The 24,786-nt window shown below is 37.3% G+C and overlaps 1 protein-coding gene across 2 annotated transcripts; it reads right to left on the bottom strand.

Annotated features, from left to right (window-relative positions):
• Nucleotides 1-396: 396 nt before the first annotated feature.
• cracd (capping protein inhibiting regulator of actin dynamics) lies at nt 397-24,576 on the bottom strand (the record flags this gene model as incomplete). Of its 2 annotated transcripts, XM_079584380.1 has the most annotated exons (9): nt 24,310-24,576; nt 6,334-6,502; nt 6,052-6,181; nt 5,649-5,810; nt 4,728-4,934; nt 1,979-4,280; nt 1,448-1,632; nt 869-1,028; nt 397-557 (listed from the first exon to the last, which is right to left on the bottom strand). In XM_079584380.1, the coding sequence occupies exons 3-9, from the start codon at nt 6,091-6,093 to the stop codon at nt 397-399; spliced, it is 3,219 nt and encodes a 1,072-aa protein (XP_079440506.1). In that variant the 5' UTR covers nt 6,094-6,181; nt 6,334-6,502; nt 24,310-24,576. The 2 variants fall into 2 exon arrangements, with proteins under 2 accessions (XP_079440506.1, XP_079440505.1); XM_079584379.1 differs by lacking the exon at nt 24,310-24,576 and having other exon boundaries at nt 6,334-6,614.
• Nucleotides 24,577-24,786: the final 210 nt, after the last annotated feature.

Consider the following 24,786-nt stretch of genomic DNA (forward strand, 5'->3'; position numbering starts at 1 on the left):
CATTGTGTATATACACAGTTAACAGAACCACTGGCGACTACAAAGATATAAAGGGCTGCAACTTCTGGATGAAGATTCTAGGGCTTGTTTGATTGGCTGCAACACAAAATTTAATTAACATACCATATTGCAATAATCCTACGTTGAAAACCATAGGGGTGGCATTGATGTCATTGTTTCTCTCATCAACTGATCTGTAGCCAGTCTGAATATTAGTACAATATTTTGTCTTCGTGGAAATATTTAACTTAAAAAACAATTATTCGGAAATGTCTGATTGTTTATTATGTACTTGTTGTTCAGAGCCAGATGTGAGCTGGAGTGCAGTGATGGTTGACTGATGTGGATGAAGGAGAAAAGACTTATTTGCTTTTTCACTGGGTCAGTAGTAATGTATCACTTGATGATCTGTGGACAGTCACTCCAGGCTTTGGCCTTTCGCTTGGCTAGGGCAAGCCAGGCTGGCTCGGTAGAAACCTGGGTAGTGTCACCAGGAGGTAAGCGCTTCGTCACATCCTTTGTTGCTGGCGGAGATGGTGTAGAGTCTGTTATTTCAACTATTCAAAAGAATGAAAAAAAAATTGGTTCAGCTGTGATTTCCCAATTTTTAGCTTTGCTCTCATCAGTTACAAGTGGATGAACAATTTAGGGATTGCTCTAGATGTCTCAGTTTTAAAAACATTGAACCATGTCTAAATCCCACTCATACTTTTTATGTCAGTTGCAATTCAGCTAGGGGTGTGTATATGTATAAAATAAATAATCAAAAACCTTCATTACAACTGGCCAAAGTTACCAAAAATAACCCCAGTATAAAGCTTCTGACAGGAAATATAATCAATTTTCAAATATTTAGGTTTTTTTTTACCTGTGACTGAGCTGGGCAAGGTATTGGCTTTCTTCAAGTTGTCGCGTCGTTCAAAACGGGCCAGGAGTGTGTCTGGTCTTTTAATTTCATCTGCTGTTTGAGGTTTGGGCGGGCTGGAACTTCCATTACCTTTCTCCTCTGTGGGACTGACCATTCCAGCCTTTCAGAGACAAATAACACCGATTGCTATTAATACAGAGAAGTTTATTTAGTATAACATTATACAATGCCCAAACCAGGTGCAAGTGGTTTGGGCGACAAGTTTACAAGAAGTAAAACTCTCAGCCAATCAGAAGAGTGTACTGTGATATTGTTATATTGTAAAGTTATATGCAGCAGGATTTTGGACCAACGTGATTTCCAAATGGACAGTGCTACCCAGCACAATATCACAAAAATAGAAACCAAGTGATCAACAAAATGTCATTTGTCATGGCTGGTAAGATTTATTTGAAAGAGGTTTTATAGATTGTTGCATTATTACATTGCATCAGGTTAAGACACTGTTAGTACAACTTAACATATAGTACTAGTTATGATAATAGACTCTATGGCTATATTTATGATATATATACATACGCTTTCCCTAGCGTGTTTCTCAGCCAGCTTAGCCTCTCTCTGGCTTCTCCTATCCTCGCGGTTTTGTTGCTGTTCTCTGAAGCCTTTCTGTTTTTGCAGTGCCAGAGTTATCCAAAGTGGTCCTGCCTCTTTCTCCTGTGTCCGTGAGCTGTCCAGAGAGTGCCTGGCCTGCAGAGAGGGTTTTTCTGTGAAGGAGAATAAATGTACGCGTCAAATTAACTAGAACCCACTTTAGAGTCTTCTACTCATCTGCTGTACTCTAAATATCTTAATTTTCTGAAGGAAATACCAATACTCATAAGGTATGACAAGAATATTGCTAAATATGGCTGTATGGTTAAATAGATGCAAAAAATAAAATCCATCACAATTTAGTATGCAAACATTATGACTCCAAATGTTTGAATGGAGAGCGCAAGCGATTCGGATTTAATATATTGTAAAAGTTTAATATAGAAGTTTAGGAAATATCAATACAGTGCTGCTTTGCAAGCATTGAAATGAGGTGAAGATCCTACAAAGATTTCCAACCTTTTTTAATGAGTTCTGTCCTGCGATCTGTTTTTTCTCTCCATGGGATGCTGATGGAAGGAAAAAATGACTTCTTTTCTTTAAACTCCTCTCCTTGTCCATTTTTCTGGGATTGTACAGATACTGCAACTTCTTTATGATCGCTGCTCTTCTCAGAAGATATCTGTTCTGTTTCCCCTGTCCTTTGTGAAATCATGTCTCCTGAAGTCCTTCTGCCAGGTTTTGGGAGAGGAGAGGCTGGAGGAGTGGCACCTTCAGATGGTTTAGGGGAAGTAGCTGGTTTTTGGTAAAGTGGAAGTTTGGGGGCAAAGTTGTCGCCTTCAGTATGTACCAAAGGGAGAGTACTTCTGCTAAACTTGCTTCGAGATTCTTTACTGGATGCTACAGAGGTTCGAAATTCAACAATCTCTTGTTGTGGAGAAACAGGGCTAGACTTTTCCAGGACTGTAGAAGTATCAGGGTCTTGGTCAATGGAGGTGAGGGGCACTGGGACGCCTTCAAAACTGTCTCCAGCGCTGTACCTTTTCTTTCTCTTCTCTGCTGATTGTTCATTGTGAAAGCGAAGAGAGTAGTTGGTTCTCCTCAACTTAATTCCAAACGGTGAGGGCTGCTCATCACCACCCTGATCCTTCTGATCACCTTCATCCTTTGTGTCCGAATCTTCTGATTCTGCCTGACTTGGGGAGCCAGTCTCGGATCTCTGTGAGTTGGGAGATCCATGTGGAGGACTGGGAACAAGAAAGGAGGGAAGGTCTTTGGCAAACATGCATTCTTCAGCACTATCTGCAATGCGAACAACCTTGCTTCCCCTGCTCTGGATCTTGGTACCTAAAGACAGCAACTCTGCTTTTTGGACTAAGGGAGTTTCCATAGATGCCGATTCTATTTTCACATCTTCTTCCTGACCAAAAAACTCTGAGTTCCTGTTGGAATCAGGGAATTTCTTCCTGGCTGGTGTGATGGAAAACTTAGCACTCGCTGACATGGTTTTCCTGAGGTTGGTGTGAGAAAATGGCACTGTATTTAGATCCTCACTTATCGGCCTGCGACTCTGATCTGGGTATTCGGGATGTTTTCCCTCTTCAGCACCTTTAAAAATTTTGGATCGGATACTTGCCCATTCTGCCAGGACAGCAGCGTTGGATTGGTCTGCAGATAAGGAAGACTCATGTGAGGATTTGGTTTTCCCAGATTTATGGTCTGGAGATTTCTTGATCTTGGTTGGAGGAGTGCCCATGGCTTTTTTGCCCTCCGAAAGGCCAAGAAGTGACTTGCAGGCTGTGTCCTTGATTTGATCGAGATTGACTGCAGTTCCACAAAGTTGGGCTCCTGTCACAAGAATTGCAGTATGTGGGACGTAAAGAGATGAAGACCGAGTTGGTGAATCTGTGCATCCTGGTGAAGAAGCTTTTGCTCCCTCCCTGGTTTCAGCTATTGTTTCGCCCTGTTGGCCAGTTGTTGGAGTAACAGGAGTGAGGTTGACCTTCTGGAAGAGTATCTGCTTCTCGCCTGAGGAGACCTTGAAAGTGAAGGGTCTCTGTCTCTCCTCCATCTCTCTCCATCTCAGTTCCTCTGCTTTTCTTTTCCATTCTGGGTCAGAAGCTCCAGCTGTCTCTTCTTGCTGATGACTCTTTTTTTCCTCCTCTTCCTCTAGTCTTTTCCTTTCAGCCTCCTTACGGACACGTTCCTCTTCCTCTCTCAGCCGTTTCTCCTCTAACACTTGAATCCTACGTTGTTCTGCCTCCTCCTCTTTTCTTCTCCTCTCTTCCTGCTCCCTTTTTCTTTCCTCTTCTTTACGGAGACGCTCCACTTCAAGTTCCTGCTGCCTTCTCTCTTCTGCTCTTCTTTCCTCTTCCTCTTTCTGCATTCTTTTCTCTTCCTCTTGCCTCTTTTGCTCTTCTTCACATCTTAACCTTTTCTCTTCCTCTTCTCTCCTCCTTTCTTCCTCTTCCCTTTTTTTCCTCTCATCTTCCTCTCGCTGCTTCCTCTCCTCCTCCTCCTTTTGCAGTCTTTCCTCTTCCTGTCTATGCCGCTTTTCTTCTTCTAGCCTCTGCTCCTTGATTCTCCTTTGTTGTTCCTCCATCTTTCTTTCTTCCTCTTGTTCCCTCCTCTGAAGCTCAAGGCGTTCTAGCTCCTCCTCATGAAACTGTCGCCTCACCGATTTCTCAGTAGGTTCATAATCTTCATAACCTTTGCTGCTATGGATAATGTCATACTCCTCTCTTGACAAATCAAACACTTCTTCGTCTTTTTGTGTTTCGTAATCCTCTTGCATTTCAGAAAGATCCTCTTCATGAAACTCCTGAAATATATTTAAAGTTGCAGAACTTAATGTTTTGGAGTTATTTTCTCATAAGCAATGGTTCACCCAGAAATAAAAATTTAGTCATGATTTACTCATCCTCATCTCATGCCAAACCTGTATGACTTACTTTCTTCTGCAGACCACAAAGTAAAATATTTTGAAAAAAGTCTGTTTTATTTGTTTTTGTTCATACAATCAAAGTCAGAGTTGTTTTGGAACCCACTGACTTGAATGCACAAATACAGTTAAAATACAATATTCTTCAAAATAACATTTGCGTTTCACAGAAGAAAGAAAGTCATGATTGTGACAACATGAGGGTGAGTAAATGATGAGTAAATTGTGCTTTTCATTTTGGGTAAACTATCACTTTTATTATCCCTTTTACATTAAAGCTATCCTAATAGACGCTGTTCACATTTTGAAGAACACCTTTCCCTTTACCTGTGTAAACCTTCTGTGTTTGCGAGATACCCTCTGGTTCTTCGGTTTGACAGAGAGTTTGTGTTTGGCAGCAGTATTGTCCAAGCGTGGGACAGACTGAGGGACAGCATCTAGATTGATGGACTCAATTGTGCCAGGGGGAGGTGGGCGCTTAGAGCGTGGGGATTTGACTGGAGTTCTGTGCTGGACCTTGTCATGGCTGACATCCTAATTGTAAAGCAAAAACACAAACAATCTTGAGTTTGTGACTATGGGAGAGCAGGGTTCTGAAGCATGTTATATGTCTATGGAATCAATAGCCGCTTTTCCACCGTCCAACCAAACCGTTCTCGTTGCTTAATTTGTATGAGATGTAAATAGCGACCGCGTTATGGAGGATGATCAGATATTTCTTTTAATTGTATCATTAACTTGTGTTTACTCCTCTCAAATAGCACACTTGCACAGCTGCAGTGAAACTGGTAGCCAGGTAACAGACAAGAGACCAATTACACGCATTATACCAGCATGGTTAGCCATCCGTACTGAAAATTGCCATGCCGAACCAAGTTCAAGTGGAAATATAACTGGAACTGTTCCTTACCATTCTTAGAACGTTTGGCCCGGCGGTGGAAAAGTGGCTATGTATTGATAGTCTCATGGTATTACAATTTTCTGCAACTTAACTAGCGCATGGCATTAGCAACAGCAAGTTACTGATAAAGTGTATACCATGAATGCACTGTTAATTGCGTTCAATAATAGTGCCTATCAAGTGCATAAATGTTCATTTGACAAGTGAGGGAATCTTTCTTAGAACATTACTTGCTAAAACAGAGCAGTGATCTTTAACTGTGCTTTCTAGTATATAAAGTGTGACTGACATTGCAATTCTATGTTACTATATGTAAGTAGTGGAAAATAATTTGGAGATGAACTTACTATTTCCTTGGCTTCAGTCTCCTGTGGTTCATTCTCCACCTGAGCAAGAACCCTCAGCGGACTTTGTGGTACCTCTTCCTCATCTGAGCTACCTTCATCTCCCTCACTCTTTCTAAGTGATGGGGGTCTCTGACCAAATTTGATATTATGTCCAATTTGCTTCTGCCAACAAAAGCATAGAGAGTAAAAGAATGGACAAAACTGGTGTTGTTTAGCCCTAAACATTTAATCCTAAAGTTACCGGCATTTCTTGACCTTGATGGTAACAAAAATATCAACAACAAAAAAATCTGGTGTAATGCTAATATCAAAATGTACATATTAATGTTAGAAAAGTCTGGTGCATGGCTTGATTTGTGTGCATATGGACATTTTTAATTATACTATTTGTGTAGAGTTTCACCTGAATGTTTTTGACTTTGTCTGAAACGTTCTCCTGTGACATTGTCTGTCCTGGATGTGTCTTCTCTGACTCCTCAGGGATAAATACACTCTCGTGAGAAAAAGCTCGGGACCCTAGGGTGTTTAACTCCCTGTGAATGCAGATATAAACACTTTTTAATTACAGCACATCTGGGAATGTTTTCAATACACAATTCAATAAATAAAAAACTTTGACAGCATCTAAAATAAAGTAAAATTTTGCATTGATTATGCATTCCACACCCATACATAAAATAATTACCTTAGATACTGATTGTTCTCTTCATTAACTGTGGCCACCCCATTGCAGACATTATCAGTGGAATGGCTAGGTTTAAGTTCAGATCCGTCAAATCCACGTTCTGCTTCCCTTCTTTTCTTCTTACCAAATAGACGCCTGAATGGCTGGAATTTGCCCTGCCGTCGCCGCTCTGGTAAAGTGGGGGCAAAGAATGGTGATAAATAGTCAACAAGAAGTAAAAGGTTAGTGCTAGTGCTGTCCATGTTTAAATATATGCATACAGTATTTTATTTACACTAGGTACAGTAGATGTACAGTATGTGAGCATTATTTATTAATGTTAATGAAATGGAGGACCAGAACAGATCAGACGCTATGGAATCAGGTTATATCGTGTGAAAGTCCTTGTCCTGAGACAGCCTTGTATGATTATGGTGACCAGATTTTCCATCTAAACATCAGTTTGAGAAGAGAGAGTCTGACAGGCTTTACTTAAAACTCTTTGGGAGTATTTACTGAAGGAAAAATCCCTCCAAGATCCATTTAAGATTGATACCAATGAATCCAGCCAATCAAATGCATACAAAAATGTTGATCAAGTGTAAATTTCATCTGGTTGTTCAAGCTACGTTCTGTATGTAGACGTGTACTCTTGAAAATGTTTTTCCGTCAGCGTGAGCCCCGCAATCTACATGTGACTAGCAATCATGGATGAGACACACGGATCCGATAAGTAGATGACATTCGATAAGTAGATTACTCAAATAATGCTGTAGACTACACGAACACTGAGCATCACGTATTGTGCAGATTTTTAATAAATTCAGAAGTGGTATTACAGGTGGAGGTTTCTCCCAATCTACCTAGACATCACAGCTTGCTCACTGGTTGTTTTGTAAGGCACTATTCCTTTTAAAGCTGCTTGGATCGATATGTGTTGTGAAAAGTGCTATACAAATAATTGAAACTCAACTGGATTTGCTTATATTTAATGCTAAATAAACTACTTTGTTTTTCATCCATTACTTATGTTGACAACACACCAATTGAGAATTAAATCTGAGCTTCATTGCCAACAATCAAGCACAAAAGTATAAACAACTCATTCCTAATGTGTACAAAAACAATCTGTAGAGAATAATTGACTGAATAATTCACAACCTACCAAATAAAGTGGAAATCTGCAGGTGGAAAGTCTGACTGACTGAATCATACGGTTCCCATGTAATGACATTAAACCAATGATAAGACAAAGGACCTTTGGTTTGTATGGAGAGCTCTGCAGACGCACCATTTCCTGAGACTAGAAAGTTATTAGGAATCATAAACGCTACGGAGATAAGACTAGATCAAAAAGCACTGTTTATGAATAAAATTACAATTCTGTTTAATAGTTCGGGGTCTGGAAGATTTTTTTCATGACGATTTGTTTTCATGATAGAAGTCTCTAATGCTCACCAAGGCAGGATTTATTTGATAAAAAATACAGCAAAAACAGAAATATTGAGAAATATTATTTAAATTTTATTTGAAAACATTTTAAAATGTAATCATTCTAATATGCTGATTTAATGAATCCCTTTGTTGAATTTTGTTTTTTGAATTGTATTGTATAAGTTTCCATTTTTGATAATCAGCTACATTAATTGTTCAGTTCCTTCCTGTGTATATGTACTTGTATGTGTGATTTTTGTCTATTACAGCCTGTAGTTTCCTTCTTGGTCTTTCTGAAGGTATAAAAGCCATAAGCACTCTATCAAGCAAGAGCAAAACATATCCATGTCGTCTTTTCTGTTTCTAAGTATGTGTTTGTGTGCATTTCTAAGGCTCATGAGTGTGTGACTGCATCTCTGTGTTGTAGGAGTCCTCGTGAAATGGCTGGAGTGACAGGGCTACTCTACACCACAGAGTAGATCAGTGTAGATCTGTTACAGGCTAAAATTGGAAAGTAGTGTGGAGTTACACAGTAAGTGTGTTGCTGCTCAAAACACAATGGCACAATAACAAAGAAAGTATAAGACGTTATACCTGCCGTCAGTGGCCACTTCTGTTGATCCTTAACCCACCATCAAGCACCCACCTTTTTTTTAATAGGCATGAAAATGCTCATTCCGAACTTAAATGTTTGTAATTCAAGAATGCTTTGGATTATAGATGTAAGAATTGGTCTTGTTTTTAAGAAGACATTTGGCAGATTTTTGTAGAAGTGAAATAAATTAAGAAAGTGAAATAGAAAAAAAGTTATAGAAGTTTGAGTTTATGAAAATGTACAACGTTCAAAATTGAATTATTCACATTTTATATAAAATATATATTTTCAAAACCTGGTGGACTCTAAAACTGCATGGTTTCTACCATTATTTCATGATTTTTCATGTTCATCACTATTTCAAAATAAAGGACTGAACATACCTTAGGAGTATGAAAATATTCTTGTTGCAAATTGATCAATTACGGCTCCTCTGTAATGTATTTTAAAAATCAGTCACCAAAAATTAAAACTAGAGATTGTAAGCTCTCAAATGATATATAGTTTGTCAAGATTGGTTTAGGTTTAGTATAGGATATTAATCTTTACTGTTTTAAATATATAGTGGCCGGTGCCAATATAAGGGGTTAAGTTATTATCGTTCCTGAGTTTATTGCGTTACGAGCGCATATGATGATTTTATGATTTCTCATATTTTGTCTCATCATTTCCCCCTCAAAGCCTCGTCCAAGTCACAGTCTGTTCCCAGCTGCAACTACTCCGTTTCTCTGGCCCACAATGCAGTGCTGCAGGCATCCTCAATCACTGAGGCATATGATACGAGTGGACACCACTCAGCCAGAGAAACAGCCCTCGATGTGTCTCCCTTGTACTCCTCCATACTACAACCATACACGGCCTTCCTGCTCCTATGAGTGTCAGTACTGCTAAATAAATTCACTCAGACCTGACTGTTCCTCTCACTTCTTTACAAAAGCTTAAACACACTTAACAACATAGGAATGCTCAACCTTGCTCCTTGTTGTACAATATTTCTCACTAGTGCAGCAAAGCCAATAACCCATTTTTTTTCCTGTCCCACTGCATGTGCTACACCTGAACCTGACTGTTCCTCTCACACTCCAAATCTTGGCATTATTAATTGATAAATGTATCATACATTTATTCTCAGCAGTATATTTATTTTCCTAACATTGGCACACATTCGTAAAAACATTTAAAATCGAGCTCAAACTAAAACATGCCACACGTCAACCATGCTGAGAAAGAATGAAACAAGTCACACGTGGGATATTAATAGTTAAACGTGGTTATAAAGTTTGAGGGCAGAAGGTTCACACGGAAAGGTGTGCAAAGCAACAATAACACGCGATTATGTCATATTTAAAGGACTTGTAATTCACACAGAAATGAAAATCATTTACTCATGCTCATGTCGTTCAAAGGAGACATTTTGGAGAATGTGATGGTCACTCTACTCCATGCAATTACAATGAATGAGGAGTGGAGATTTCAAACTTTATACAGGACACAAAAGCACCATAAAAGTGGTTAATGGGACTAACAGTCACTATTAATACCTAACAGATCCAAATTTAAGGCATCCAGCTGCATGGATAAGAGAATTAACAATAAAAGCTCCAGTCTTCCCAATCATTGTAATTGCATGGAAAAGAACATTAAAGAAAATCTTTCATATAAAACTGGTTTTTAAAGACATGAGGGTGTGTAAATATTGACAGAATTGTCGTTTTGAGGCACGCAGACCGCACACAACTCTTGAGTTTTTTTGTAACCCATGAAACACCAAACAGTTCTTAAAGAGACAGTGCTGATAATCTTTGGTGCATTTAGTGTGTGCACTGCCACTTTAAGAGCAGGCCGCTCGCAAAGATCTTCACTCTGTTTTTGTTTACCTGGGCCTTCAGATACTATTACCTCTACCCGCTCATCAAGCTTAGCCTCCTTACTGTCCGTCGCCATGGTTATGACGGGCTTTGTCTGCATCAAGGGTAGAGGGGGGGGGATAAACGTGAACACAGAGGTATTTTATCATTGATGTGTTCATGTGTGCAAGTCTAAAAAGAAAATTGAAGGAGGAGATGACAATAATAGGAGATAGAATGGCTTAGAGAGATCATAAGACACATATCACTTTCCCTTTCTTTCCTTATGGGCTCCTAAACTCTCTTTCATAAAACCATATTTATTCAATGCTTTAACTGTTTTTATTATCATCATAATCTCATAGCTCATACACCGTCTTCCTTTGGTCCTAGGTTTATTTCTTGCCATCACTCTGTTGCAAATAACAGGACCATCTATTTCTCTGCAGTGGGAATTGGATAAGAATTGAGGAATACAATTTCCATCTTGCAGATCAAAACCTTATACATTACTGTAAACTTTACTCGGCTACGCATAAGTCTGGATATATGCCCAGTTATAATGCTCTTCAGTCATGATTTAATAATGTACTGCTGCCATGATAAAAGAAAATGTACACAAATATCTAATTTTGTTGTTTGCTGTATAACTGACAGCTCATATAGCTGTGCTTTCTCTGATGACTACAACAACTATTGCAATATAAATAAATATAATAATTAAATATTAAATATTTCTTGTAATTTTTTTATGTAAGTATATGTGTAATAATGTACAATTGACTAATGTACAATCATCTGGTCATTATTCCAAAACAACCCTGTTGGGATTTATTTTTTGTGATGATATTATTCCTTACAAAAAAAAGAGGGAATGTAAGGAGTATATGTATATATGTATGTACAATAATTAAAATGTATATAGAATTCTTATTTATCTAGAAAAAAACTGCATTTATGCTAAAAAAATGATTTAAAAACATTGTACTTTTTTTTTTATTTTTTTTTATTAGATTTAAAAAAACTTTAAAAACTTGCCCTGGCAACTAGCTGAAATAAATATGTTTACCGGTAATTTAAAATACTAAAATGACTAAAACTGAAAATGAGTTAAAGAAAAGAAAAAACTAAATAGAACTCAAATCAAAATGAAAACTGAAAATATAAAAATAAAAGCTATTTTAAAATATTAATAATAATGTAATACAGTACTAATAACACTGGATTGTGGAATTTTTTTTAGTGAAGTTTTTGGGATGAAATTGCATAAAATAGGCAATTGTTTAGTGTTTTGTTTAGTGATCACACATGCTAGGGAGTGTTAGTATATTAGTGTGTAATTACAGAGTGTCGTGTCAGTGGAGAACATCACAGTTGTGTGTGTGTAGTGTAGTGCACCTCCAGAGTGCATTATTACATCATATTTATGCCTGGTCAGCAATCTGTGCAAAATCGAAATGAATGGCTATTTAGAAAGCACTTTTTCTACCACCTTATGTTAATGGAACCCCCATAGGACGTACTGTACAATAGAGCAAGATACAGCATATAGAAAATGCACACAATTTTTTTTTTTTTACCACATAATCAACTCAAATTCGCCTTATGTAATTTATATCAGTCAGTCCTCAAATAAAGCAAATGGTGTTTTTCCATATTGCTTCTGGGATTCTACATGCGCTCATTCAGAATGCCAGGACAGAAAATGCCAAGATTTAAAATGCCACTATTGTTGTTAGTTAATCAAAACTCATTGCCTTCAAAACCTGCATTCCTTTTGGCAGATAAAAACCTTCAGCACAGCATTGCACAAACTGTTAAACACAGCAAACTGTAAATGATTACAGTCTTACGTCATCCTTAAGTCGTTTCTCTTTGTATGAGTAGACAGTGTCCTCTAACGGCTCCCAGGGTCATCCCAAAAGTTGCACTGTCTAAACAGACTCAGCTGCGGCTTGAATGGGTCAATGTGTCTTTGTCTGTTTGTGATGCTAGTCCAGATGTGTTTGTGTTTGTGTTTGTGTTTGTGTTTGTGCACATGCACCTGCGGTACAAGTGTAAATGTGGTCCAAACCGCACGCGTATTCGTCATGTTCTGGCCCGTGTTAACGAATGATCTTGCTTGTGTTATGCGCATTAAAGAAGCTCCAGACAAAATGACGATGGCAAATGCACAGATCGCAGCCACATGCACTGCACCAGGACACTGAAGATACCCCAGACAAGCAGAAAAGGCTGCAGCAGAGCTACAGTGGGTTAGCGGCTAAGTTAGCTCTAGCTGCTACAGATCTAATTTAGCACTTGCTGAAGTTTAATGGTACAGACTGACCTCACTACAATTGGGATACATCACCAAGAGCAGTTCAAACCATCATTACAAACATTTCCAGCACAGGCCTGCCTCTATTTGACCAAACCGGTGGGCTATAAAATGGGCTATAAGTGGATTCCTGGAATGGTGCCCCTGTGACTCCTGAACCTGAAAGCTACATGACTCATTATTAGCAGTCATACGATATCCCATAATGCCCATCATAAAGAGATTAAAATATTTCAAATAAATTCATGGAAGATGAAGATGCGCTAGTGATCTGCTGCAGTAGATTAAGTTTGTAACTCAGACCACGTACACTACTGATCAAAACTTTGGGATCAGTAAGATTACAACAAAAAAAAGTATTGTTTTATTCAGCAAGGATGCATTAATCTGATCAAAAGTGATAGTATAGACATTTATGTTACATATATGGCTTATGTAATGGTTTCTAAAAACCATTCTCAACTGTTTTCTACATTGATAATAATAATAAGACATTTATTCAGCACCAAATCAGCATATTAGAATGATATGGAATAATGAGGCTGAAAATTCAGCTTTGATATCACAGGAAAAACATATTAAAAAGCCTTGGTGATAAGAGACAAAAACATGAAAAAATCTTACCGACCCCAAACTTTTGAATGATTTTATGAATTAACTATTTTTGCTATAGCTTTGTGAAAGAAAGCTTTACAGAATGCCAAACTTTCCAGATGCTATCTTAGAAGAATTACATGAGGCATAGAAGCTTCATTTGAAGCCGCATATAAACTACAAATGTTTGTAATGTGGCCTAGAGGCAACATAAATGTATTTACACAGGAATCACAATCTTACAAAATTGCTCACGACCATTTTTTTTTAGCATAATGTTGCCTTCTGTGTTGATTCTCATGCACAGCTAATAGAAAACAACATGTGTGCTTATCGCTATGACAACAGCAACATTTAAGGCGGTTCTGATGTTAAGACAGAACTAAAGGCTCATCAGACAGTCTACTAGGGGAAGATGCAGGTCAGTGCCGCCATATTTGAGTAAAGACGACCTATGTCACCATTATTTTAGCCTAAATATGCGACGGGGCTCGGAGCTGTCAGTAATGCCTGCACATTCAGCAAATCACACTTTATGCATTATGTATCAGGGGTGAAATGATCTTGCCTTGCGCAAAGGCCCATATATTATTATGATAGCAAGCTAGCTTCACTCGTACAATGGGGCGGCTTGAATGTACAGCTAGAAATCACTGAAGCAAAATGGGATGGCTGACTGCGCAGCGTATAGCAAAGCTGGTCTAGTTGCCTGTGCTTACTGAGCACAAAAGCACACTTTTACCTAATTCAGCCGCACAGCTGGAAAGAGCTGCATACCACTGAAGGAAAACCTTAGGGAACATGGATTCAACCTTCTGCACCTTGATTTACAAAGCTCGGTTGCTGCTCCTTGGTGCTTTAGGAAAAAAATATAACAAAACCATTGAATCACAACTTACAGATCTCTAGTAATAGCATGCCTTATCTAAAGAGTGTTTATTGAAGTATGAAGGCTAATATTTCTAATTGTGTTGGTTCTGGATGAATGATGGTTATGGAGATCAAATGAACACACATCTGTCATCAATAGCCCATAAGACCTCAATGGATGTCAGGGTTGCCTTTCAAAGCTTGACTTCAGCATTATTAAACCAGGCAATTCTGATTCAAACATAACTCATATGTGGCAGTGTAACTTGCAGTAGAATAAATTGAGGGGCCTGGGGCTAGTTGTCACAATTTTTACTTTGTGTGTTGGTGGATTTTGACGTCAGTTTCTGCATACCCACCTTGAACACTATTGCCCAGGAAAAAGATAATGCCACAGTTTATGGGTTAAGCTGCCACATTGGAACCATTAAAACATTTTAAACAATAAAAACTGTAAATATATACAATTATAACATTACAATATATAAAACATGTTACAACTTGCCCCAACATATACCGTAATTTCTTAAAACTGTATGCACATGTCAGAACACAGATCAGCTTGGTTAAAATCTTTTCTCTGACTGAATGTATGATAGTGTGGTTTTATTTTTGTGCTCTTTTTACACAACAGCTGTTTAAAAAATATGATAATATACTGACATTTTTGTTTGGTGGACAGAATTCATAAAAATGTATCTAATTTCAGAGTTTGAAACCAACAGACAAACAACTGCAAACAAACAAGCTTTCGCACAAATCGATCTTAGACTCAAAACCTCATAGTTACTTGGATATATGGCCCTTGTGACAACTTCCTCATGTAACTACAAGTCCTGGTCTCCCTATAAAATGTATATTAAATATACAATATAAATGGCAAATAATGATGAATTTGTATTTAAAATGTTCTAAAACACTAGACTTCACTTCCACTTCACAAGACTCCAGATTCTCCAAACAGGCATTTTACGCAACTCCCTGTAGCTGTATTTTCACTCAGTATTTAGTCTGCAGTCACAGACATGAGCAAGCTCTGGTCAGCCCTTGTCTCTTTCTAAAAAACAAAACAAAAAAATGTGCAGATGGTTGTGTGAATCTGCAAGAGATTTCTGTCTGGTGTAGGCAGAATAACCATTAACCATTTGAATAGTGCTTTTTTTATTGTTTCAATTGGTAAAAGGTAGAATTTTCTATTGGTCTAAATTATTAGTAATACAAATATTTATTATTTATATATACACTACTGTTCAAACGTTTGGGGTTGGTAATATTTATCTATTATTTTGAAAGAAGTCTTTCATGCACACCATTTATCAGTAGTATTCGAATTTAAAATAACTGTTTTAAATTTTCATAAAATTTAAAATGTACTTTATTTGGGTGATGGTAAAGCTGAATTTTCAGCATCATTACTCCAGTCCTCAGTACCACATGCATCTTCAGAAATCATTCTTATATGCTGATTTGTCGCTCAAGAATTTCTTCTTATTATCAATGTTGAAAACAGTTGCTGCAGTGCTGCTTAATAATTCCTCTGAAAACTCAAAGAATTGGTGAATAGAAAGTTAAAAAGAACAGCAAGAAATATATATTTTTTGTAACATTAAAAGATCGTACTGAAAATCATACTGACCCTAAACTTTTAAAGGCATATTATGTAGATTTCGCCCCGCTAGAGGTCGCTTATTCAAGACAATAACAAAGGCATAGCTTTGATGATGCTGTGAATAAGTGTGGAATTATGGGAGTTGTCTTCTTCCCCTCCACAGCCGATGGCAAGCAATCCGACGGGACTCAGGCAGAAATCATGTTCATGGATGGGCTAATGTATTAAAGTTTTATTAACATAACTATTATGTTAACAGAGCCTGGGACATTTAACATTGCTGTTTTTAGTATGCTTATATATGCCCCAATCGGACGCTGCCACTCCTTTCATTTTGTTGTTTATGTTTATTTTACGATTAAAGTTACATTTATCGTTTGTCTCCTTCCCTGAACTTGAATTTTCTTACAGTTATGCTTGATCACTTAAATTCATATTATTTTATTTCATTCTAATGAAACAGCTGCAAATTCTGAATTACTCACACAGGTCTCTTTATTTGACGAATTAACATTGTTGAGTAACGCAGTGCTGTTTTACTTGGTCAGAACAATCATACTAAAAACACATTTGATTTGAGTGTGTTGAAAGTTATGTTATAACGTTACTCCGTGCGTTCGCTCGGTGGCTGGAATGAGACACTTGTTGCACACTGCCGTGAACTAGATTGATATTAGTATATCATATTAATAAAAGCTGGATGACTTGTGTTGCTAAATGGCATGCAATTCTTTCTTTTTTTATCCTCTAATGATTTAAAAATCATTATAAATGTCTGATATAATATCTGATATAATAGTGTTGTCTGATATACTTTTTGGGAACGAACATGTCAATGTAAATCAAGAAAACAAGACATTCAAACAATAAGACTAACCGTGTTGAGCTATATAATAATTAGTTTTCTGTCCATAAAGGTATGCAAGCAGTTGCTCACCTGTCTAATAAAACACATAGGCCTGGTTTCACAGACAGGGCTTATGCAATGATTAGGCCTTAGTTCAATTTAAGTAGCTTTAATAAACATGCCAGAGAAAAAAAATATTGTTTGCATCTTGAGACAAAACAATGGCACTGACATATTTTAAGATATGTCAGTGCAAGTTGCTTTCATTTACACCAGATCAAACATGCATTTTAGTCTGGGACAAGGCTCGTCTGTGAAACCGGGGGATACTATTAAAGTGTCTTCAATGGTGTTTCAATGGTTTCTACAGAAGTAAAACCTGAAGTCGAGGGTAACGCTGATATGAAATCATTGACAGGCGACATAATGACACGGGATGTTACACTGGTTAAAATAGCAGATTTGTTGTTGGGAACATTTGGAATGAGGTAAACACACAAATCAAAATATATATCATTGCTCAGTTTTAATCCAAAAATCTTACATATTGTGCCTTTAAATTGTATAATATAATATAATATAATATAGTATAATACAATATAATATAGGCTAATAACCTAACCCTACCTAACCCTAACCCTAACTGTAAAAGAAGGAAAATGCAGGCCAGGAGTTTATCATGTGATACAGTTCACAGATGTGTACCCACACACGCAAACTATGGGGCATTTCTGCCATTAACAAGTATTCAAATAAAACTTATAATAAAAATTATAACAAAAATGAATTAGGAACAAAAAGCTTACTTTAATACACATGAATTATATTTTACATATTCTTTGAAAATAAACAACCAAAAAGCTATTGGTTCTTGGTTCTAACGCACTTTTATCATTGAATATTTATACATCTATTTTCATTACGATAAGAAAAAAGGCACAATGGGTCTTTGAGGATATGGGGCTGGCGAGAGATAGTGGCAGTTTCATGAACAGAGGCCTATTGTGTTTAACAATACCTTGCCACATGCATTACACAGAAAAACGCTTGATCGCATATATGGTCGAAGGAGTACACAAGAATAAAGGCTTACCTGGTTGTCGATTTATCTGGGTACGAGTCTAGTATGTATGCGTTTGTGCATGTGTGGCTGTTCCACCTGCCTGCTGTTACTGTGGAGCTACGCTATTACCTAGAGTCAGGTGTCACATTGCACAGGTGCAAAGAGAACTCAAGAATGCTTATAGCTGCGTGTTGTTGTGCGCACATGAGGACAAATATATCTGTTCCTTCATATGCAGTTTTGATTATTAACAAATGATGAATTCACAAACATCTCCGTTATTGAATAACGTGTGAAAAAAGATGGTATGCATATTCATACTCCCATAAAGTTCTCACAATGTATGTTTTTGTGTTCTTCGTGGGACGTTTGCATGATTTCCTATGTGAGAGCTTAGTCGCCTGTGCCCAAGATACATTCACACATGTGACTGAAAACAATCCTAGAATGTGTCCGAGAGAAGAGAAAAGTGGGTGATGATGGTGAGGTAGTGTGCTGGTTCACTGCTGTCTCTGTTGCTACTCACAGAATGCCACTTTGTTCATTGGCCAGTTTACCAGGGGCAGCAAGAACAGACGTGCATTGATGATTTTAAACTGCCCAACACAAACAAAGACTGTGACTGTAAGCTTGTTTGTCAGCATATGTGAGGATGCGTGTGTGTATTGTGTTAAAACAATTTCTAAGAACAAGGGCCTCCATTAACTGAATAAAGACGTGTGGCGGATCAATAACGGCACAAACTGCAACCTGTCTCCAGTGTCAGAAATCAACTGTATTATTAAGGGGCAATTTCAAGTAGCCTGCTTTTATGTGGGCATACTTATATTCCAACCATATAAAAACATGCCATGTCATCGATTTCAGTTGAATCTATTACTTGATTAATATTCTCAATCAGATATGGCTGTTATAAAGTCATATCAACATCAAATACAAAAGTTGCTGTCCGTAATGCAGATTATTACAGTCAATTTTAATAAAATGTAAGTTTGATGAATGGCCCCACTTTATATTAGGTGTCTTTAACTTCTATGTATTTGTTTTAAAAAAAAATAGTTGAGTTACTTAGTTCATGTTTTATTGCAAAACACTTTTTCTGCTTTTGAGGTGGGACATGGGTTATGTGACATTTAGGTTCAGTTTAAGGGAGGGGTAAGGGGTCAACAGTGCATTATATTTAATAATATTGTTACGCATAGGTGTCGGCAAGTGACTGTCTTTATGAATCATTCATTCAAACGATTCGTTCAAAAACGCTGATTCATTCAGCAACAAAATAAGTGAATGTCTTTACGAGTGAGTCATGGAATCATTCATTCAACCAATTCGTTCAAACACATTGAATACTTTGCTACTATACAGAAAGCAAAAAACAGTACGCCAAAAGAGTAGTATGTCCAAATACGAAAAAAAGTAGGCAAAAACTACCAGGATGACCTGTTACTTCCACTGAGATACTGAAGTGTGCATTTGATGGACACTTTACTATCCCATGAGGCCACTCGAGAGGATTTATGAATGGTAGTGAAGAAACTGACGCTAGGTCACGTGACAGACAACATGGTGGATGTTGTACATCCGACTTTCATTCATACCACCCATATTCATATTATATAGAACATACTTTTTTAACAGTCTCGAAGTAAATTCAAATTCCAGTGTACTTACACTATGGGAATTCAGAAGCACCCCAAGTGTCTGTTTTTATGAGAGAGTCATTGATTCGTTCACTCTACTGATTCGTTCAAAAATATTGATTCATTCAGCAACAAAAACACTAATGGTTCTGCTGTGGCTTTGTTTGCAACTTCAAAACCGGCAAACAGACCAGTAATGGGCATATTGTGTCTAAAATGTAAGCTACTCAATATTGAATTCTTGTTTATTGAACTGCTGTTTAAAAATAATATTGCACACACATGTCCAAATGTCAGTATGTTAAAGGCTAATAAATATGCACTGTGGAGGAAATTGTTGCCCCCTGTTTCAATATTTGGGGCATTTTTTCACCTTAATTTCAGATATTGTCTGTCCATCATGTTGCACACAGTCAAAATACACTGATCAAAATTGTTCCTTGGGTACTGTAAAGTAATTAGAGATCTCATAATATGCCGACTCAAAGGACAAGAACACTTAGCAGTTATAGCATAAACAATTAAACCTGTCATTTCTGCTGTCCTCAGCACTACAGAAGGGCATGTTCACTGAGTTTAACATGATGGACTATTTTTAGTCTATATATTTAATAGACTATGAACATGCAATGCTTTCCAAAAGTATTCAGCCCCTATAAGCTGATCTGTGCAGTTTTCTTGATGTTAAAATATTGTTTCTTGTCTCAGTTTAATGTGTAGAGACATCTGTTGGTAAACCTCTAGCAAACAGTTAGACTCAACCAATTGGTGTGAGTAAGTAGCCCTACTTATTTGGACAATGAGAGATAGGGGCAGGGCAAAATGTGTAGTCGGCATGTTTGAGAAGCCTATTGCATTATCAGTGGTGTGGGAATCATCCACTGCAGCTTCAACAAAGCTATTTTCAGTTGTTTGGTTTCTGCTCTAAAAATAAATGCATTATAATGCTGGTGCTTATAGTAATTGTTAACATGAGATTCAAAATCTCCTGCACTGGAAGCCGAGTCTTTCTTGCATGTGTTAAACTTCAGAGACTGTATAGTGACTCACGCTGGCAGGGAATATTGGCGTTTAATAAAAACTCCCACAGAACAGACACAGAAGGGAATCATCGAGGAATCAGATTCAATCTGAAAACATTACCTTTCAAGATCCGTAGAAGAACAGGCTGAGACAAGCAGCCCACTCTAATAAAGCACATGGCCCCCAGTGACCTCTAACTACAGAATATGAATCCACAGAGAACAAAGTTCTTTCTAAATTTCTATCTACAAAAATCTATCTGTCTATGTATCTGTCTATGTATGTTTCTATCTATCTATCTACCTATCTATCTATCTATCTATCTATCTATCTATCTATCTATCTATCTATCTATCTATCTATCTATCTATCTATCTATCTATCTATCTATCTATCTATCTATCTATCTATCTATCTATCCATCCATCCATCCATCCATCCATCCATCCATCCATCCATCCATCCATCCATTCAACGTATTTCATAAGTATAGAAATAAATAATAGTTGTAGGGAATTGCTGATAGCATTGATGTTCTTCCATATCACATATCACATTTCATTTCTCACTCCTATTTCTTACTTCATATATCAAATAGAAAGAATCTGTGTATCCTACTAATGAAAGAGGAAGTAATTTTAAAAAACAATATACTGACCAATCTTTGATTAAACTCATTTTAATCGCTGGTGTGATGTGTCCCCGCACCAGGCTTTCTAACAAGCAACATTTCCATGGCCAACCAGCTTCACCAGAACGACTATTACTCATTGTGCTGATAAAGAGCCTAGGTGTGCAGGACCAGCACCAACTAGTCAGGACCAGCAAAATCAAAGTCTTGCTTCAGCGTTGTCATTGTAGGTCAAAGTTTTGTGTATTCAAGGCCTGACCTGTGTTCTGATAAGGTATTTTCTGTATAACATGACTTGCGGTTTGGGTGAAATTAGAGATGCTTTATTATTGTGGAAATGATTGCTGTGGAGCCGCAGCTATTGTATAATAGTGCAGTTACAGCAGATTTTAACTTAAGCTAAAACATCTTACTTACAGCATATAGTTGCTGATTAAAATGAGAGGAGGAACTGGGCTGAACCATAATGTAATTACAGAGCGTTCCCAGACAGACACACAGTTCCTAACTGTGCTGTGTCCTCCTGTCGCAGTCTCTCTATCAAACAAACAGACACTCTTTTATACTAACAACAAACAGTTGTAAATAAGGGCATCTGCATGTCAGAACATTGCACTCATAAGAATTGGAAGAATAAGAATCAGTTTGTCTTTCTAACCCCTCTTGTGTCTAGATCTTAAAATATCCCTTTTTGTACAGAAACTTGTGCAGTGTCATTGTTAACTGTGGTCTGTACTGATTGTGTTCGGCTACTTGAGATTTATATCAATAGTTTAGTGTTCATGCTTCCTGCTCCACCTCACCACACAAGTCTTAGTCAAAGCAACAACCCTTCAGATGAATTATTAAATGAGAATTCATTATTAATTATGAAATTATTCACATATGATCTGAGGGTTTGGTGGAAAAACTTCAATATAAAAGCATGTTAAATATGCAATGGACATAATCATTGTGTTTACACTAATTAGGACAGAAAACCAACTGAACTCTGAAGCGTTCAACCTCAAATGCATGTGAATCGCCACTTGCCCCGACTAATTGACTGACCTACATGTCAGCGATGGTGTGTTCTGGTGTCTAGGCAACATTTGCCTGTTTCCATACAGTACATGCATTCAATTATATTGCTACTGTAAGTGAATGTATATGGCTGAATCATTCTATGAAAAACATATGCACACTTACTTCATGTGATGTTTTAAGAGTGTATCTCTGCTCAAGATCATGTTCTAATGACACTAAAGTGCAGATTGTGTTACATTATATCTGAGAGGGTCACGTTACTCTATAAGTGCCTATTTAGACACTGTTTGGTGTAATAGGGCAATATGAATTCCTCTTGGGATCAATGGACAGCTCTATATTAATATTGTCTATCTGTGTTGTAAAACACTACAGGGCAATGTTATACCACATGTTTTGGGGCCAATGTCTGTCACGTCGAATTTGTGAGCCTACTACAGTGGGTTTAATTAGGTCATAGTGTTATGGAAAATAACATCCTATAAAGTCCAGCATGCATAAGGCATATATACCCACTGCCGACTAAAGATGTGTAACCTTTTTCAGATTATGCTGTGGGATCGCCTGTCACACCAACAAAAGCACAGACACTCCGGTCAAACACACAGGGCCTTTCCTCTTCACTGGTCAACTTGTAGCCTATTGATGCAGTACTTTTTATGGATTAATATTAATTGGCCTTTTCATTCATTATTTATAGTGGGAGGAAGCCTCGGGAGTAGTTTCTCTTGTTTCCTCTACTTGAACGCACAAATCTCGAAGACGTTTAAGGGGAACATGCCGCTGAACCGAGGTCAGCAGTGGGAACTTTTGAGGCCGTTTCCTGTCTTATAAATGGAAATTGTTTTGCCTTCAAATGGCAGACCTAAGAATGTACAACTGACAAAGGAGTTAGCTCGTGTGTCTAGTTGTGTATTTTGTGTATTTAAAAAACATTTATTTCTCCTTGTCTTATTTTTTTTAAATGTAACTTTATATAACTTTAATATAATATTTTGTCACAATGTAAACATTTTCAGTGAGGATTCATGATTTTTATTAAATTATGATTTATAATACTCAATAAAATAATTGTAAGCTAAAAAGTAATGCATTTGACCCTGTGTCAACTTTTGTTTTTTAGCCAGATAAGAATGCACAATATACCTTATTCGTTTTGATATTCGCTTGATATTAGAGGGTTTTTCATTTATTGGTATTAGTCAACCCAATTAATTTATTTCTTCATGCTCATTTCCTCTATCTTTTACAATAACCATAATCTAACACTCACTTATTGTTAAAAACATAATTTAATAATAACACCGTTAAATGTAATCTTAGCAAATTCCAAATGTAATACATTTTTCATGCATTTATTATAATTTTGCATTGTCTAAATTCACTTGTAGTATTTAAATCTATTTATTTTAGTTTTATGTTTCATTTCTGAAACAAACTATAAAAAATACTTATTGGCATATCGGCCATTATTAGAAGCATGTGATCCAAGTAATTCAGAGAGAAATTACTGTGATTCAATTTAATTTCCATGCAAGAAAACACATAATTACAGTTTGCTAAACGTCATCATCTGTGTCTGCACTATCCATCCATCCATTTATGAGTTATATGAAGTGTACAGTGAAAAGAAATCACAACCTTATATAGTAAGTGTAATGTTTATGTGTATGTTATTGATTTTATCCTTCTCACATCACTGAGCCTTTAACAATAAGATCAGTGCTAGATATAGCCTATAAACAACTCATGCATGAACACCACAATGGGGTTTATATAGTGTGGACCTGGTAGCAAATACAAACAAAGAAATAAAACTGAAATTCAATTTAGAATTCGGCATTACATCACCGTTACGTCATGATAAAAGAAGAAAAATTAGGCCAGACACTGTCTATAAAAAAAATAATCGTATTATGGGTATATAGACACCTTTCTTGCATTAATGAATCCCAATAAATCGTATCAGTGATATATATTTGGCTTATCTAAATAGTGAGTAACCATCCATGTTTTTTTTAGGAACGGGCAAAGCTACCGATTGCATCTTTTGCCACAAAAGCATGCATTGTGGCAGGTGTACATGCATCGTGAGAGAAAACGACACTACAGCTCAGGGAACCATCAATTGCCTGCACCAGTAAGCATATTATGAATGACTGACGACTCATAATTCAAATAGGCCTATTCAATGTTTGGCGAAAATTGCATAAGCATCACTTAATCAAAAGGACTGTCATTCATAAATAAGCTAATAAAAGGCAACATATGAAGGGGCCAGATGGATGTGATGATGCTAACGTATCGACGGCGTTTTCTACAAAATGACAGATTTCTTTATCATGCATTTCAACGCGAAATGCAGCTCGAGACATGTTCATGCCTCCCCAGCTGCGCACACATCTGTAAAGAATGGTGGATTTTGGAAGATGGGCTAAATGACAAGGTCAGTATCACCGACAAAGATGCAGTTTAACAAATGTTTGATAATCTCCTACCTCTCCCGCGTGTGTCACGGCACAGCGACCAGTCCCTATGCTTCCTTTATTGTGTCTCGCGGCACTCGGTTATCTTCCATTCAAGTCGCAGCACGCGAGCTGACCTCTTTGTGTATGTGTGTGTATATGAATGTGTGTGTTGCTGATGCTGCGAGTACTCGCCCTCCTCCTCGAGACAGTTCCGTACGCATTCAGTGCGCGCGGAGGCGCGCTTCTCTCACAGCTGCACGTGAAACAGGAGGGTGTGGCAGAGGCCGTTCACACAATAAAAACAGACCATTCTGACATAATATTGCAGCTTTAACATTATACACAACACAAGAATCTAAATGCAGGTCATAATCTTAATTAATTAAAGAGATTGAAAGTGTCCTCAGTGCCTAAACACAATTGTACATCGTTGTTGAGAATTATCATTAAAATAATATACATTCACACGAGATAATAATAAACATATGTCTTTTAGGTCCAATCACA

Source organism: Phoxinus phoxinus, assembly GCF_949152265.1.
Source record: "Phoxinus phoxinus genome assembly, chromosome: 16".
NCBI lineage: Eukaryota > Metazoa > Chordata > Actinopteri > Cypriniformes > Leuciscidae > Phoxinus > Phoxinus phoxinus.